Source organism: Mirounga angustirostris, unplaced genomic scaffold (genome assembly GCF_029215605.1).
Source record: "Mirounga angustirostris isolate CCGP_5_RB_7025 unplaced genomic scaffold, mMirAng1.0.hap1 SCAF_2, whole genome shotgun sequence".
Taxonomy (NCBI): Eukaryota; Metazoa; Chordata; class Mammalia; order Carnivora; family Phocidae; genus Mirounga; species Mirounga angustirostris.
The window spans coordinates 177,412,962-177,428,472 of record NW_026991710.1 but is presented as its reverse complement, the minus strand read 5'-3'; the positions used below and the strand labels follow the sequence as shown (position 1 = coordinate 177,428,472).

At 42.7% G+C, this 15,511-nt stretch overlaps 1 protein-coding gene across 5 annotated transcripts in view; it reads left to right on the top strand.

The window, feature by feature from the left end:
• DLC1 (DLC1 Rho GTPase activating protein) overlaps window positions 1-15,511 on the top strand; it is a 424,683-nt gene that overhangs the window by 370,610 nt on the left and 38,562 nt on the right. Inside the window, exon 1 of one of the 5 annotated variants that reach the window (XM_045879751.3) lies at window positions 7,532-7,885. The exons of 3 other annotated variants lie outside the window; for them this stretch is intronic. In XM_045879751.3, the coding sequence (XP_045735707.1) occupies window positions 7,849-7,885 (37 nt within the window). In that variant the 5' untranslated portion in view covers window positions 7,532-7,848. Of the gene's footprint in view, window positions 1-7,531; window positions 7,886-7,926; window positions 8,063-15,511 lie in introns of those variants that run through there. One more of the 5 variants, XM_045879752.3, reaches the window with a different exon arrangement.

The following is a 15,511-nucleotide window of genomic DNA, read 5'->3' as shown; positions in this document are numbered from 1 at the left end:
AGAAAATCAAATAAGACAGCTAGACTCTGAGTAAATAATAAAACCTATCATTAAAAATAAAGCAAAAAAAATCCCACGTGTTAAATGACCTTGTTTTGCAAATTGATTTTGTGTCAGCATTTCTGGCTTCAAACTGTATAGAGAAAACTACTTAAGTAAATTCCTAGTTAATAACTGAAAGGAACAAATAAGTAAGACCTTTGAATTTTGTTTGAATCTTGTTAATTTTTTTAATACCACAAATAAACAAGCTTCAAAGGCAGATGACAAACTAGTAAAAATATTTTACAATAAATTACAAATGGTTAATATTCCTAATGTATAAATAATATTTTAAAATCAGTCACAAAAGGCAAACTGCTTCGTTGAGTAAAAAAAAAAAAAGAGCTAAAGGCCAAAACAGGTAATTTTTAAAAATACAGCTAGTCCAATGTAACAGAAGGACCAGAAACAAAAGAATAAGTATGTATGATTTCACTTACATAAGATTCTTGGGATAGTCAGGTTCCTAGAGACAGCAAGTAGACCCCTGGTCCCAAAAGGCTGGGGGTTGGGGGAGCAGAATGAGGAATTACTGTTAAAGAGATACAGAATTCCAGTTGGGGAAGATGAAAAAGTTCTGGAGATGGATAGTGATGATAGCTGCACAGCAAGGTTAATGGACATAATGCCACTAAACTGTACATTTAATAATGGCTAAAATGATAAATTTTATGTGATGTGTATTTTACTACAATAAAACAAATTCAGCCAGTTTAGTATTCAAACAAAGGCAGACTTAAACAGTAATGAGATAATACTATTTTGCTCATTAAATTAGCAGGAGGAATGGAAATTCTAATTTCCATTAGACAAATGGGTACATTCAAACACTGGTTAAATGTAAAATAATCAAAAAGTTTCTGGATGACAGTTCAGAAATATATGTCAAATGTCCCAAAACCCTTTGGCTTCTTGTTCAAAGTAGTACGTAAGTAAATTTGCTTAAAGAAATTATCATTCTCGCTCTGAAATTTATTATACAAGAATGTTCATCACATAAAATGCTGGAAAATGAGAAACTCAACATTGGTTAATTAATTCATGGAAATCCGTAAGATGGAATATGAAGCAACTATAAAATGCCCTATTCTTCATTTATACTAAATGAAATAAGATATTACAAAACAATATATACTGTGATTTCAATTTTGTACATCAAAGTATCTGTACTTAGAAACCTAACTAGGAGGATAGAAATAAAAATGGAATACAGATGTCTGTAGTTGTCTCTGGTAATGTGATTATGACGAGGTTTTATTATTTTTTTCTTTATGCTTTTCCATTTTTTTTTCTTTCTAGCAATGGATATTTTATAATCATAAAATTTAAATAATAAGAAAGCAGAGGATAAATATTAGTAGTACTTAATAATGTTGTCCATCCTCAGCTTTAAATGAATTATTTGCTACAAGTCCAAAAAATAACTATTAAATGGAGAACAATGTCAGAATAGACAAAGAATCAAAGCATGCCACTAAAATTGGCTAAGTCAATGGGAAAATAGCCCAGTTTCTTTCATGGAATCAATTTTTACTTTTCATTGGCTTGATTTTTGTGTCATCAGAGCCCACATGAAAGAACCAGAGCAGTCATTGGTGAAGATCCAATGGGAACTGGGGGTGGCAAGAACTCTGACTTGGTGCCATTACTCCTGGGCACCCACCTTCCCTGCACGCTGAGCCGCGAGGCACTAGGCTAATGGGGTACCCGAGTTGCTAAATTAAATTGTCTTTAAAAGGAGACTCTACTATAAATATTGTAATTATCTCAGGAAGAGTGTCCATTGATTTATCAAATAGGATTGAGAATTCAGTATATTTAAATCCTCTACTATTACAGAACTGTATTTGTACCTATTTTCCACCTAAGAGTTTTCTCCTCCAAGCTCTCTCTTCATGTTCTTTTTTTTTTGTTATTTACTGAAGTATTTTTTATTGAGATATAATTGACATACATAATATTAGTTTCAGAGTTGAAATATTTTATATATATATATGTATAAATGATCATCACAATAAGTCTAGTTAACACTGGCATCACACATAATCACAAAACACCTTTTTTGTGATGAAAACCTTTTTTTAAAGATTTTATTTATTTATTTGACAGAGAGCACAAGCAGGGGGAGCGGCAGGCAGAGAGAGAGGGAGAAGCAGGCTCCCCACTGAGCAAGGAGCCCGATGCGGGGCTTGATCCCAGGACCCTGGGATCATGACCTAAGCCAAAGGCAGACGCTCAACAAACTGAGCCACCCAGGTGCCCCTGAAAAAAAGGTTTTTTTGAGAGAGTGTGCAGGGTGGGGGGAGGAGAGGCAGAGGGAGAATCTTAAGCAGGTTCTAAGCCCAGCACTGAGCCTGACAGGGACTCCATCTCACAACCCTGAGATCATGACTGATCTGAAATCAAGAGTCAGACACTTAACCAACTGAGCCACCTAGGTGCCCATTGCTTGTGATGAGACCTTGTAAGATCTGCTCTCTTACCGACTTTCAAATACATAATACAGTGGTATGAACTATAGTCATTATGCTGTACTTTACATCCCAAAGATGTATTTATTCATGTTCATTATTGTTTCACCAGCACACTGCCTTTTCCAGGGTCTAATAAATACTTGTTGAATGATAAAAGTACTATGTCAGGCTGGCTCATAGTTCAGGCTTAAGTGATTATCCCAAAAGTAGATTTATATTACCTTTATGCAGGAATAAAGGTCTCCTCCCCCTCTAACTAAAAATATCACTGGTAGACTAAGTCACCTTCCCCATATTTTAAACTTTTAAATTGTTCAAAAGAAGTAGTCAAAAAAGGTCTGACTGAACAAGGGAGCTGCTCTAGGTAAAATTAAAAAGGAGGTGAATCTATATTATTGCCCAATCCTTTCTTTTTCCCTTCTTTCCCTATCTGACACCTCCAGCATTTGGGTTTTAAACATTTCTGCAAAGGCTAAATACCAGGGTGGATAGTGGGGAAGAGCCCAGGCATGGGTCATGGAAACTTAAACATAAGTGAATATTTTAAGGACAACCATTAAATTTCAAATTTAATTATGTCTCTTAATTGAATACTGTTTAAAAATTATTTTCAAAACTTCCTATTATTTGTCTTATTTCCTTTGAATGTTACAAGTAAATTTTTTTCCACACTGATTTCCCAATGCTCCATTGAACACAAATTATATTACAACATTTTCCAAGCTCAGGAGGCTTTTAGTTCCTGTGGGAGAGAAATAAATTTACAAAGACATTGCTTGGCTCATATCACTAGAGCAGAGGTTTAAACTAGTTGCCCTGGAGCTAAATGAAGCCCAAAGTTGAAATTACTTGGAATGGGTTTAGATTTTTTTTTTAATTAGTTGCCAGCATGTAAAAGTTGAAGGATTGAAATAAAATTATAAAAGTCTAAGTAAGGGCGCCTGGGTGGCTCAGTTGGTTAAGCGACTGCCTTCGGCTCAGGTCATGATCCTGGAGTTCCTGGATCGAGTCCCGCATCGGGCTCCCTGCTCGGCGGGGAGCCTGCTTCTCCCTCTGACCCTCCCCCCTCTCATGTGTGCTCTCTGTCTCTCTCATTCTCCCTGTCTCAAATAAATAAATAAAATCTTTAAAAAAGAAAAAAAAAAGCTTTAAAAAAAAATTTTTTTTTTAAATAAAATAAAAGTCTAAGTAAGAGGCTCTTGAACAATCTTTAAACCCAGAACCTTGGGGCTGCTGTGTTAACACATGCCAACAATCAAGTGAGCCTGACTGGCCCTGCCCTTGGGGAGGTTCTAGGTTCCCCACTTCTCCCTACCCCAATGTGGCTTGTCTTCCTCAGCAGTATTATCTGCCTGAGTACCTATAGACACTTGAATTTTACTTTTTTTTTTTTTTAAATACATTATAGTGGAAAAAATGCTAGAGGATGTCCTTGGGCAGTATCAGTGATACCTAGTATCAATCATTAATATAGCATAGGAACCAGAGAGGTGACCTCTTCGTCATTTAGTTTTCTGTCATGCAATTTAGGAACTACCTACGTGATTTTTTCTTACCTGGGTAATACACCGTTAAATGTGAAAACATCCAAATAGACAGGATAAAAAATCCCTGTGAGTAGCTTCCATGAGCCTGATGCCCAAACTGAGAAGAACATGGCAGGAAGTAAACAGCACAGGTCCTTGTCTTTGGGTCAAATTGTAGCAACAAAACCTAATGTGATTTGTGGTGGTTTTTTATTGTCATGTGTTGAAGGGGTTTTGGAGGATCCTAGACTTCTGGTGGGGAAATGGGCCACTTAATCCCTGCTTCTTAGAGTCCAGTGTTTCAATACCCAATGTCACTTAATGCAAATCAGCTAACAAGCCTAATCTAATGTCATCTGCCCACAACAGAAGAAAATGAAACACTGGGTGATGAGTTAAAGGTTGAATGAAGAAGAAGGAGTCTGAGCTGTCCTGGGAACCCTCTTTCATCTGGTAAAGCACCCCTGTTTTGTTGATACTCTTAATGACTTTTCCACTCCTTCCATCCCCCTTTTGTGAAGGCTCCTCAGATTCAGAAAGGGTAAAATCAAGGGCTCATTTTGTTTTGTTTTAATCTTCCCCTGGATGATTATTTAAATAGAAATTGCATGTTTTTGTTTGATATGCCCCCTTAGTAATATGTAATAATAATGGCTAACATTATCAAGTGCTTATTATGTGCTGAGCACTTACACACATTATCTTATTCAATCCTCATTAAAAACCTCATAAGATAGGCACTAGTTCAACCTCCTTTTTTTAAAGATGAAGAAACGGAAGATTCAGAGGCAAAAAATTGTATTCATCACACAGCTAGTAAGTGGCCTGCTACAAAAGTCCTGCTTTCAACCACTATTCACTATTCTACAAGTACAGCAGTCTTCAAACTGTAGCATGTCCATTTCTAAAGGGGCTAAGAATTAAAACGATGGGGGCACCTGGGTGGCTCAGTCGGTTAAGCATCCAACTCTTGATTTCAGCTCAGGTCATGATTTTGGGGTCTTGGGATCTCATCCTGAGTCGAGCTCCACACTGGGAGCTTAAGATTCTTTCTCTCCTTCTCCCTCTGCCCTCCCCTCGCCCCTCTAAAAAAAAAAAGAACTAAAACTATGAAAATTGGGATTTGGCCCAGGACACAGACCATGTCAATAAACCAAAGAATGGAAGAAGGTGATGAGATTCAATGAAGGCCAAATGCAAAACAATATCTCACCAAGGAAATTGTTTTTGGAGTTATTGGTATTATTAGATGATGAACAATCCACATAGCAGAAACCTCCAGAGAAATATGATGAAATTAGAGAAGACCCAGAGAAGACATCAATAATCAAGGAGAAATGAATGGAGTTTGAACAAGAAGAGACAAAAAGAGTAGCATGTTTTATTTTGAAATACTTAGTGGGGGGTGGGTGTAGAGGGATTGCACAAACTCCTAGGAGCTTAATTAAATTGAATGCAACTTCACCCAGCTAATAATAAACATTAAGAACTTATTCTGAGAGTTGATATGCTTTGGAGGAGATGCTATCTATATTTTTAAGGTTTGGATTTTTAATAAATAAGGGAAATTAGTATGTTTAGGAGGTATATTCCTTTTTTGTAATTTAAAGTATACACTGCAGCCTGTGGTCTTTTCAAAATGCAGATCTGGCTATGGGATGCCTTCGTCCATTAACATGGCTTCTCACTGTTTATAACTGTAAAGGATAAAACAATCCTTAACACAATCACGCAGGAATTGAAAAGTTCTTGCCCCTACTTTTCCAACTTCCCCTTGAATCATACTGCACCTTGCTGGCGACTGCAGGCATTTTTGCAATTCCCCCAGCAGCCAAACTTCAGAGGGCAGCTCTTCTTCTTTCTGTCTTGGGCTCTACTTCCAGCTCCTTGTTCACAGCAACTCTTTTTCACACGCCCCTTGTCACTTCCCCACCAGACTGTAAACTCTGTGCCTGCCGACAGAGGTGGGGGTAACCTTGCTTACCTTGGCATCCCCAGCAATTATAAGTAGGTAAAAAAGCCCTGGAAATATCTACTGAATAGAGCCCCAAACCTGCAAGGCCATTCTCCAGAGCCAGAATTTTGATTCCGGTACATTAGAGAGCCAATGGAGTTAGCATTTTTATTGTTTTTTTAAAAAAACAGGGTGAAAAAGAGTCTTCTGTATGTACACTAAGGCATGCCTATGAAATCAATACATTTTACGCTATATTTAAGACAGACTAAAGTCTCCCATTTGCATTTAACCTTATTTAAAGAAACTTTCCCACAACCCTTCTCTCCCCTCCTCTGCTTTATGTATCTCCACCTAAGACACTATGAATATTTCACGTGTTTACCTTGTTTATTGCGCATCTTCTCCACTAGAAAGAAAATTTTAGGAGGGAAGAGATGTTTGGCTTTTTTCCTCACTGCTATAGCTCCAGAGTCCAGAACAGTGTTTGGCACATAATAAATGCTGTTGATATATTTTTTGAATGAATGGATTTAGTAGTTTTCTTTGCGCAGAGGTAATAGGCAGAAAACACCAATTAGCCCCAAAGTAAATTTTCATGAAAACTCGGTCTGAATTTTTAAAAATCTTGCATAGGTCGTATTCAATTGTGATCTTTAAAAATGAAGCTTCCTACTATATCAGGGCCCCCAAATTACAATGCCTCCAAATCACCCAAGAGTTTGTTAAAACGCAGATTATCGCCATCAGAGATTATCATTCTGACATAGAGGCAGGGCCTACAAATTGCAGGAGCTGCATGGGGTTGTGGCCCAAGGTCCATAGTTTGTAAAACACTGTGAATGTGCACACAATATGCTCAACACGTGCTGAGTAAAAATTCAGTCCCTCTCTAGAGCAGTGTTAATTACTTACATTTGTTCTCTATCCCTAAAGGCGGGCTTTAGCAATGAATGACGAACGTCCAAGGGACAGGTATCTTCTCCCCATTTTACAGATGAGGAAACACTGATTCATCCCTACCTCCCGCTTCCCCTTCGTTCCGCAAATTTATGCGGTTCCCACCAGGATATAAGGCACAATCATACAGATTTTTTTTTTTTTTAAGTGTGCAAAGCTACCAAGAAAAAGAGGGGAAGTGCGCGGTGTCCCAGAGTCCAGCTCAGACTTCCCCGACAAGTAGACGCCTCGAGGGACTGCCTTCACCCCTGAGGCCAACAGTTGGACAGTTTGGGGCGCTTCCCCCTGCAGACCGGGAGGCTAGGGGAAAATATTCCAGCCCCGGGCAGAACAGGCGCGGGGCCGGGGGCGGGGGCGGGGCCAGAGTACCGCCTGAGGCTGCGCTTGGTTAGCCCAGCGGCGGGTAGGAGGTAAGGGGCGGAGCAACGAGGGGCGGGGTCTGGGGCGGGGTTCGGGGCAGGAGGACAGCCGGGGGCTGCCGCCCAGCACCCAGGCGGCGTGAAGGAGTCCAAGCTGCCCGGCCTCGCCCCTCCCCTCGGGGGCGGACCCCGCGGGAGGGCGCGGCCGGAGGGGCGCGCGGGAGGCAGAGCGCTCTGGCAGCCCGAGCGAGGGCGCTTAGTTCCTAACCCCGCCATGGCCGAGCTTCTCCGCAGCAGGAGCGACAGCTCCGGTGCTTCTCGCCCCTCTCCCTGAGCTCTTTCTCCTTTCGACCTCTGGAAAACCCTGCGTTCTTTCTGGGGCCGTGGCGAGGGGCACCGAGCGGCGAGCAAGGATGCGCTGAGGACCGCCAGCGCGCGCGTCTCGGGTGCCTCCGTGGGTCCAGGCGCGGGCTGAGCTGCCTCGGGCTGCCTCGACTTCCCTAGCGCACTCCCGCCACCCCTCGCCGCAGTTGATGTGCAGGGAGAAGCCGGACATCATGATCCTAACACGTAAGCTAGACTTGTGCCTTGCCGTCGTGCCAGCCGCGGGAGCCAGCTGCGGAGGGGACTCGCCGCGGAGGAAATGTCACCCCGCCTTGTCAAGTCGGTGCCTGTCGTTCTGTGCTTTTAAACGGCTTTCCGAGGAGGCTCGGGACCGAGTCGCCCAACTTTCTCGGAGTGGAGGAGGTGGAGTGTGGGAAAAAACAAGGGTCATAGTTTGGGGAGGGAGGTCTTAATTTCGGGTAATGACCCTTGGCTACTCGCTGCTTGGGGGTCGCGAGCCGGCGCGTTGGGTGGGTTCTGGGAAGGGCTGATGGCGGGGGGTGACCGCAACTAATGAAGTGAAGCCTATGTTAACTTCCCTCTCGGGCTGGGGACGCCGAACCGGGCCAGGGGTGCACGCCGGGCGGGGGCACAGGGCGGGCCGGCCGCTAGCCCGGCTGCGCCGGCGGCCCTGCTATTCTTATTCTAAGTCCCTGGCGACGGCCTCTGCTTCCGAGGGGCGCGGCGCGACTGCCTTTCCACTATCTTCCCTCCGGGCATGTTTTGAGCTGGGCGCTTGCAGCCCTTCACCCATGCAAGTCCAAAATCAGCGCGGACTCCCTGAGAGTTTCTCATTTAGCGATGTTTAGGCCGCAGTGGCACTTGGAAATAATTTGGGTTTTTTTTTAACTGCTTGAAAGTAAATTCGGGAAAAAAATTGTTTTAATTTTAAACTTTTTTGAAACGCTGGAAAGTAATTTCGACTTAGGAAAGTCTGGTGGCTGCGGGCCCCGGGAGAGCGTTGAAGCTATTTAGCAAGCCCCCTGGCTTGCATGTGAGGGGCGCCTGCCGGGAGGGCTGCGGTGTGCCTTCACGTGCTGGGGCATTGAATCGGGTTTCCTAAAAGGCCGGGTAGAGGTGCCCACGCCCTTGGCTCGGGAGGAGGCGCCCGCGCGGGGCGAGTTCCTGGGCCGGCGAAAGGAAGGAAGGAAGCCCGCCTCCCGACCTGACTTTTCGTAGCGAAGTCACGGCCTTTGGGAACCCTGCCCCACTCTGCCTCTTTGCCCCTGTCCCCATCTCCGACGTCACGGGCTGAGACTCTCATCCTTCCGGAGGAGTTTCTCCCCTGGCTGCAGCACACTGGCCATGCCACGTGTAATTCGCAGATTATGGTTATTACTGAATCCGTTCGTTTTTTCCAGCGCGCAGCCCCTGTTGCGAGGGGAGTTAGAGCGGACCGGGGTGAGGCTGGCGAAGTAGGAACCCCGGGTCCGCAGCCTGCTGCTAGGTGGGCGCATCTGGGAAGTGTTGAGACCTCTCTGTACCTCCTTCATCTGCAACACGGGGGTAATAAGTGTATTTACCACGCGAGGAGGTTGAGAGGATCAAAAGAGCTAATACAAGCGCTTAGCACGTGTCTGGTACTGATGCTCCACTAATACCCAATTTATGCTAATTACTGTAGGAGGAAACTCCTGCGTACAGTTATCTGCACCACGGAAAAGAAAACCTTGGCGCACGCTAGTTTTGACTGAGCCTTTTTACACCCAACAGAGTTAGCGAATGGGTTCATTCTCGGGATTCAGAAGCTCTTTCAGCCCTTGTTGGTGAGGTGGAGCCGTGCAGCCTAGGCACAGCCATCCATTACAGAAAGATTCACGAGGGTGGCATATATGACGCATTTGGATAGGAAAAAAAAAAAAATCACAGCTCTGGACAAGGTAGAATACTGAGTCTCAAATTACATTTTTTCCCCCAAACTCTGTTTGCTGAAGGGATGAGGGAAAATAATAGCCCAGCAGAACTCTGAATGTAAATCTATCAGCAGCTCCAAGAGTTTGACTAATTCAGCATCCATCTGGACTCAGGCTGGTCCTCTGCAGAGATAATATGCAGACCATAAGTGTGGAGTTAATGGTGGCACCCAGTGCCATCTTGGCTTGCAGACTGTAGCAGATGGCCAGAGGGGTGCCCTGTAAGTCAACAGCCCCCCTAATAGAAGAACTAAAGTACTGGGGAATGAGTGTCAAATAGTTAGCAGATGTGCGTTCAGAAGTTATTTCAAGACATTTTCTGAGAAAATGTTGGCAATTGCATGTATTAACTTTTATTGTGGCATGCCAGATTTACAGCGTGGCCCAAGCCTGGCTGCATATTTTTTTCATTAGCACTACTGTTCAGAGTTTAAAATGAAGCACAGCAGACTGACTTTCTCTCCCAGCTGCTTTAAAAGTTTCTTTTGACCCCCAAAAAAAAGGGGGGGGCGGATTTTATTTTAATTCAATCTGAGTGACACCTTACACCAAACTGGCCAGAACAGGGACTGACTTTGTTTCCCAACTTCGACTCTCCAGGATAAAAATGAGTAGCTTCCAACTTAAATCTTTCCCTAAAGTGGATGAGAAATACGGTTTCATTGACTTACCTATGACTTTAACTTAGCAATTTTAGATCTTATGAGAAACACCACTTACTCCTTAAGAGTGAAAAGGTTGAATAGTTAAGCAATTGACTATGGCTAATTGAAGGCAGTGTTCCAAGTTTTCATACACTGGGCCAACCAGAGGATTTTCCATAGTTCTGGAGGGAAGGTGAGAGGCCAGTTGCCCTTTAACCTAAAGCCTTTTTTTTGTTGTTTATTATTTTGTTACTGGTCAATGCTATAGTTCAAAGAGCAAAGACTAAGCAAAATTTTAGGGTGTTTTTACATTAAAAAGGGATATTTGGTTGCTTCTGAAAAATATACCAGATTAATAGAAAAGCATACTATGATCGAATAAATTATTACTGGGAAGAGTGAAAAATGTATATAGTACTTAAACTCTTACTTGTAGAACGACCGTGGGGCTTAGAGGGGATATGGGAGGCCCCATTAAGTTGCCTTCCAATCAGAGGCTTGGTGGGATTCCAAGAGGTGGTTTGAAATACAAAAATAAGTACTTGAGTTTCCCTTGGTGTCCCCATGGAGATTTTAAGCCATGATGCAATGTTAAAATGAGAGTGGTATTTTTATGACTGAGGCAGGTAAATAGGCCATTTGAAAATATTCAGGAAAGGGTGAGTTGGTCCAGAAGAATGGGGGCATCCAAAGTACAGTGGGTGAAGTGAATCGTACATTTTTGAAGAGAGCCTTGTGCTGGACAGGATGGTCCAGTATTGTAAACACGAGTTTCTCATGCTTAACTCTCCTTCCTAGCAACAGGAAGAAGGAAATGAGGCCATGCAAAAAAAAAAAAAGGCCCTGAAGGGCTCCAGACAATACTTGACCCACCCTAGCATTTTCCCTGTACAGACAGAAGACTTGCAAAAGTAAAAATAACTTCAGATGTTTCCCCTTCCTCTCTGGATATTGCCAGATCACTAAAGACTGAATTCTTGGAGCTTTAGAACACTGCAGTCAAACCTGGCCCCATGGTGTAATGGGCATCAAGGCACACATCATGCCAAGGCTGTTCTCAAAATTATAAAACGGACCTGGGGGAGAAAGGTGATCTTCATTTTCTATGTTGCATAGTTCAGTGATTAGAATTCTATGAGTTGGGACGCAGTAGAGGAAAAGAATTTCTAACGTGGTCATTCCTCTGAGTTTCACTGAGCGCTCATTTTTAACAGGATTGACCCCTAAGACACTTTGGAGTCGTGGGACTACAGTGCAAAGGAATGATGTACACAGCATTCAGGACCTAAAAATTTTTCCTTGTTGAGATGATCCAGGTGAATTAATGCCCAATCATAAATGTTCACATCCAAACACTGTGTCCCTAAAGAGCAATAGTCCCCAGTTCCTCTTCTGAAATTAAGAGGAAAATGCTTTTCTGGAGCAGTTTTCACAATCTTCCTTCTATCCGATTCTTCACCTTTGCATATGGAGGAATTCTGAGACTTGAGGGTCCTTCCTCTTTGAAGAAAGATGTGCTGTAAGATTGAAATTTGCTTTATAGCAATGGGTTACGGGTTTGAGTGCCATCAGTGGTGTTTTCTTTCAACCTCAAATTGGTCAGAAATCTAATTAATGTAAAAGGGGTAAGATTCCCAGCCGAGAAGGGCTCTTCCTGTCTGTCTGTCCTTTTCCTCGTGGGATCCTGTGTTATTGTTAAGGATTATCATGATCAGTGATAAGGAGTAGGGAGTAGTCCTGCTGGGGATTCTTTAATTAGATCTACTCTGCCTTAACATTTTTTTCAGGACACCTTCCTTGCCATGGTGGACAGCAAGAATGCCTTGCGTATTTAGCCTGTATATTTTTATGGTCTCTCACAAGGAACAGTCAACCGTCTCTAGTATGAATGCTCCTTTTCAATTTTTATAAAAAATCCACAGACTTTTGGGAGAATACTAATAGTAGTATAGAAGCTGAAATTGATCGCGTAGTGTGCTCTTCTGGTCCCGTTCAGCTGTCACCTCAGCAACTCTGGAAAAGCAGGTGTGATTATTCCCCTTTTACAGATGAGGAATCTGGGGCTTGGGAGAGAGCATTCCATTCCTTGCCTCCGATCACTCACTGTACATGGCAGAGCCAGGATTTCAACCAGATGTGTGTCGCAGTAACGTGCACCTCCGGGAGCTGTGCTCAGTTGCGGTTGGTTCCATTTAGAAGACAGCATTTGGTGGCCCTGGAGAGCCTGGCAGTCACTTTGCAGTTTCTTAGGGGGCTTCTGCTCCTAGGTGGGGGTTACAACTTGAGGATCCAAAATGGACAAATTAGAGGTTTCTGTGTCCCCTCTCTGGGGCCTAGTGCATGGACACTTGAGCCTTTGCCTTTAACATTCAGGGAAGGAATCTGGGATTCCATTTTCTAGCTTCTGTGGACTGTCCTGAATAATGCTTTCTGCCGTGAAAGTATCTGAAAATAATACTTCAAAGGGAAAATCTTCCAGATGGCAGTGAAGACATTTGAATAGCATCTTGATAATGTCCTTGGACAGCAAAGGATAAAACGTTACACCTGACTGAAGCCCCCATCATACAGTACTCAGGTGGGAGGTGATTTCTCGTAATCCTTCATCCTTGTATTTTATTTTGCTACCGAACGAAGTGTCACATTGGAAAGGGTATCCTTTTCCATTCACACAAACCTCTGCGTGGTGGCCTTTTCATGTCTTACCCCCTCCTGTCCCCAGGAGGAAAATCAAAAACTAACTGAAGGCTGAGGTCAGTAGAGCAGGAGTCCTCAGATGCCTTTGACACCTCCCATCCACATTTTGTTCCCTTCCCGCCCCACCTTCAAGTGTCCCGCAGAGAGGATTGGAGGCAGCTTCCTGAAGCTTGTCAGAAAGGCGCCTTCCTTCTCCTTGCAGGAGTCTCTGGAGGATGTGTGAGGGACAGAAGTTTTCCACACCCTGCGGTTGTAGCATTTCCCAGGCTGCGAGCACTGAGGAAGCCGTAGAGGAAGGGACCCTGGCGATGACGTGGCTGTCGCACCCAGGTGACAAAGTAGATAGAAGATGCTAAAATTCTGAATATCATCTCCGCCTCCCGAGTCTGGAGAAACTATAAACGCACAGGGGTCAATCTCCACACAACTCCCATTTTCAAACTGGATAGCACGAAAAAGGGATCTTCCGTAATGCTTGTGCATTTCTACAAGTCATTTCATGGGAAATTCCAGAACTTTGCAAAGGCAGCCTGGAAAAACATTGCCTCTTCCCCACTGCGGGGCCGCTGAGATGCCTGGAAGTTCAGTGACTAGTCCAAGGTCATTTGTGTGTTACGTGGTGCTTCAAACCCCTTCCTGCCCACATGTGTAAACAAAATGGGGATAGCAACAAAATGAGGATCTTCCTGTTCCTAGGGAAAATGTATCCATATAAAAGCAGAAGCCTGCCCAAACTAAACAGATGTACCGGGATCAAATTTTGGTCATGAGATCTTGTGTGTCAGGGCGGCTGGTTGTCACCAGCACTTTTAATGAAAATAATTCTTTAGCTCACCTAGAAGACAGTAGTCCTTATTTTTTCTTAAACTTTTTGGCACAAAATTGAGAATGTCAAATCATACAGTGTTTCCTGTTTGAGGTTCCACATAGGAATACCCAAAGGCAGCTCATCTTCACCAGTATCTGCCATGTTTTTTATTTTCATTGGTCTTTGTGTAAGGCAGTTTGATGTTTCGTTCTATTATTGCTTTTTTTCTGTCAGAATTGACTAAAACCAGAGTGGACAGTTTCTTTAGAATTCGGCACTATTCCCTTTATTTTCTAATTTAAGGTTTCTGCAGTTACACAGTATTTCTATTTCCCAAGCTAGGGCACTATAGAACCTAGTTCTATAAGCCAAAAGCCAAAGATTGGGGTTGGGGGTTACTTAAATAAGCTTTGCTAATATGTAAATGAAAGAATTGATATGCCTGCAAAAACCTTTCATCATGGAGATGGGGGGGGGGTGTTCCTTCAGGTTTGTAACCAGGTATTTTGCCTTGAATCTAAATTATAAAGGAAGTGGATTATATAATCTTAAAACATCTGTTTCATTTTACGGGAAAAAAAATGAGACTCAGAAAAATAAGCGTCCCTGTAAGTATGTTATTTAGATTGATTCCTTACTCGAAATTGTTTAAATTGTTTTCCTAATCTCTGCAATTACCATCTTTAAAGAGTTTTGTATTTTAAGAGCTATTTCAAGTCATTTTTCTTAGCAGTGCATGGTTGGAAATGCATAAATATTTGATGTAGAATATTAGAAATGTTGGGGCGCCTGGGTGGCTCAGTTGTTAAGCAACTGCCTTCGGCTCAGGTCATGGTCCCAGGGTCCTGGGATCGAGTCCCATATCGGGCTCTCTCCTCTGCGGGAAGCCTGCTTCTTCCTCTCCCACTCCCCCTTGCTTGTGTTCCCTCTCTCACTGTGTCTCTCTCTGTCAAATAAATAAATAAAATCTTAAAAAAAAAAAAAAAAAAAAAAGAATATTAGAAATGTGTTTGTGTGTATGTATGTAAACCAAAGGGTTTGGTTTTTTGTTGTTTTTTTTTTTTTTATCCACCCCACATAGAAATGAAATAGAAAGATGTGATGATGCACTCTCCGTTTCCTGAATAGTTTATTTCCACTTCAGTTTGACTTCTTTGTGCTGGGTAGTAAGTGCCAGTTTCTGATTAGCTGGGAGATATTTTCTATTCCTGGAAATAACTGGATCAGTTTAAGTCTGGAGTACCTGAGCTCAAACCATGTCAACCATAGGCTCAAATGAATACAGAGCCGTTCACCTTTGTGAGGGAAGAGCACTATTTTTTGATATGAAAAAGAAACAGTATTTTGCAAACACTTGAACTAAATGATCCCCAAAGGGGATTTCAGTTGATTTCATTTCACATTGCTGCAGTGTCTCTTCACCTGCATAATCCCAGGTAGAGGCTTGCAGGGTGTGTCTCATGGTTTTCTTCTTTCAAGGCAAAACCATTTATTAAGTTGTCATCACGTCATTGGGCAAAATGGGTCCTTTTTTTCCCCCATTTATATTATTTCTAGGAATGTCCTTTATTAGAAAGCAACATATCTGTCTCCAGACCTCAAGCAGAAGAGAGGAAAAAAAAAAAATTTAAAAAGAAAACTTTCCCAAATTTGCAGTTTTTCCTTGCACTGAAAAACAATCTGGTGATTTCAAAGTGAGAGTAATCTCTGCAGGCAGGCAAAGTATGCAGAAAGTGCTCCAGCGTGGGGA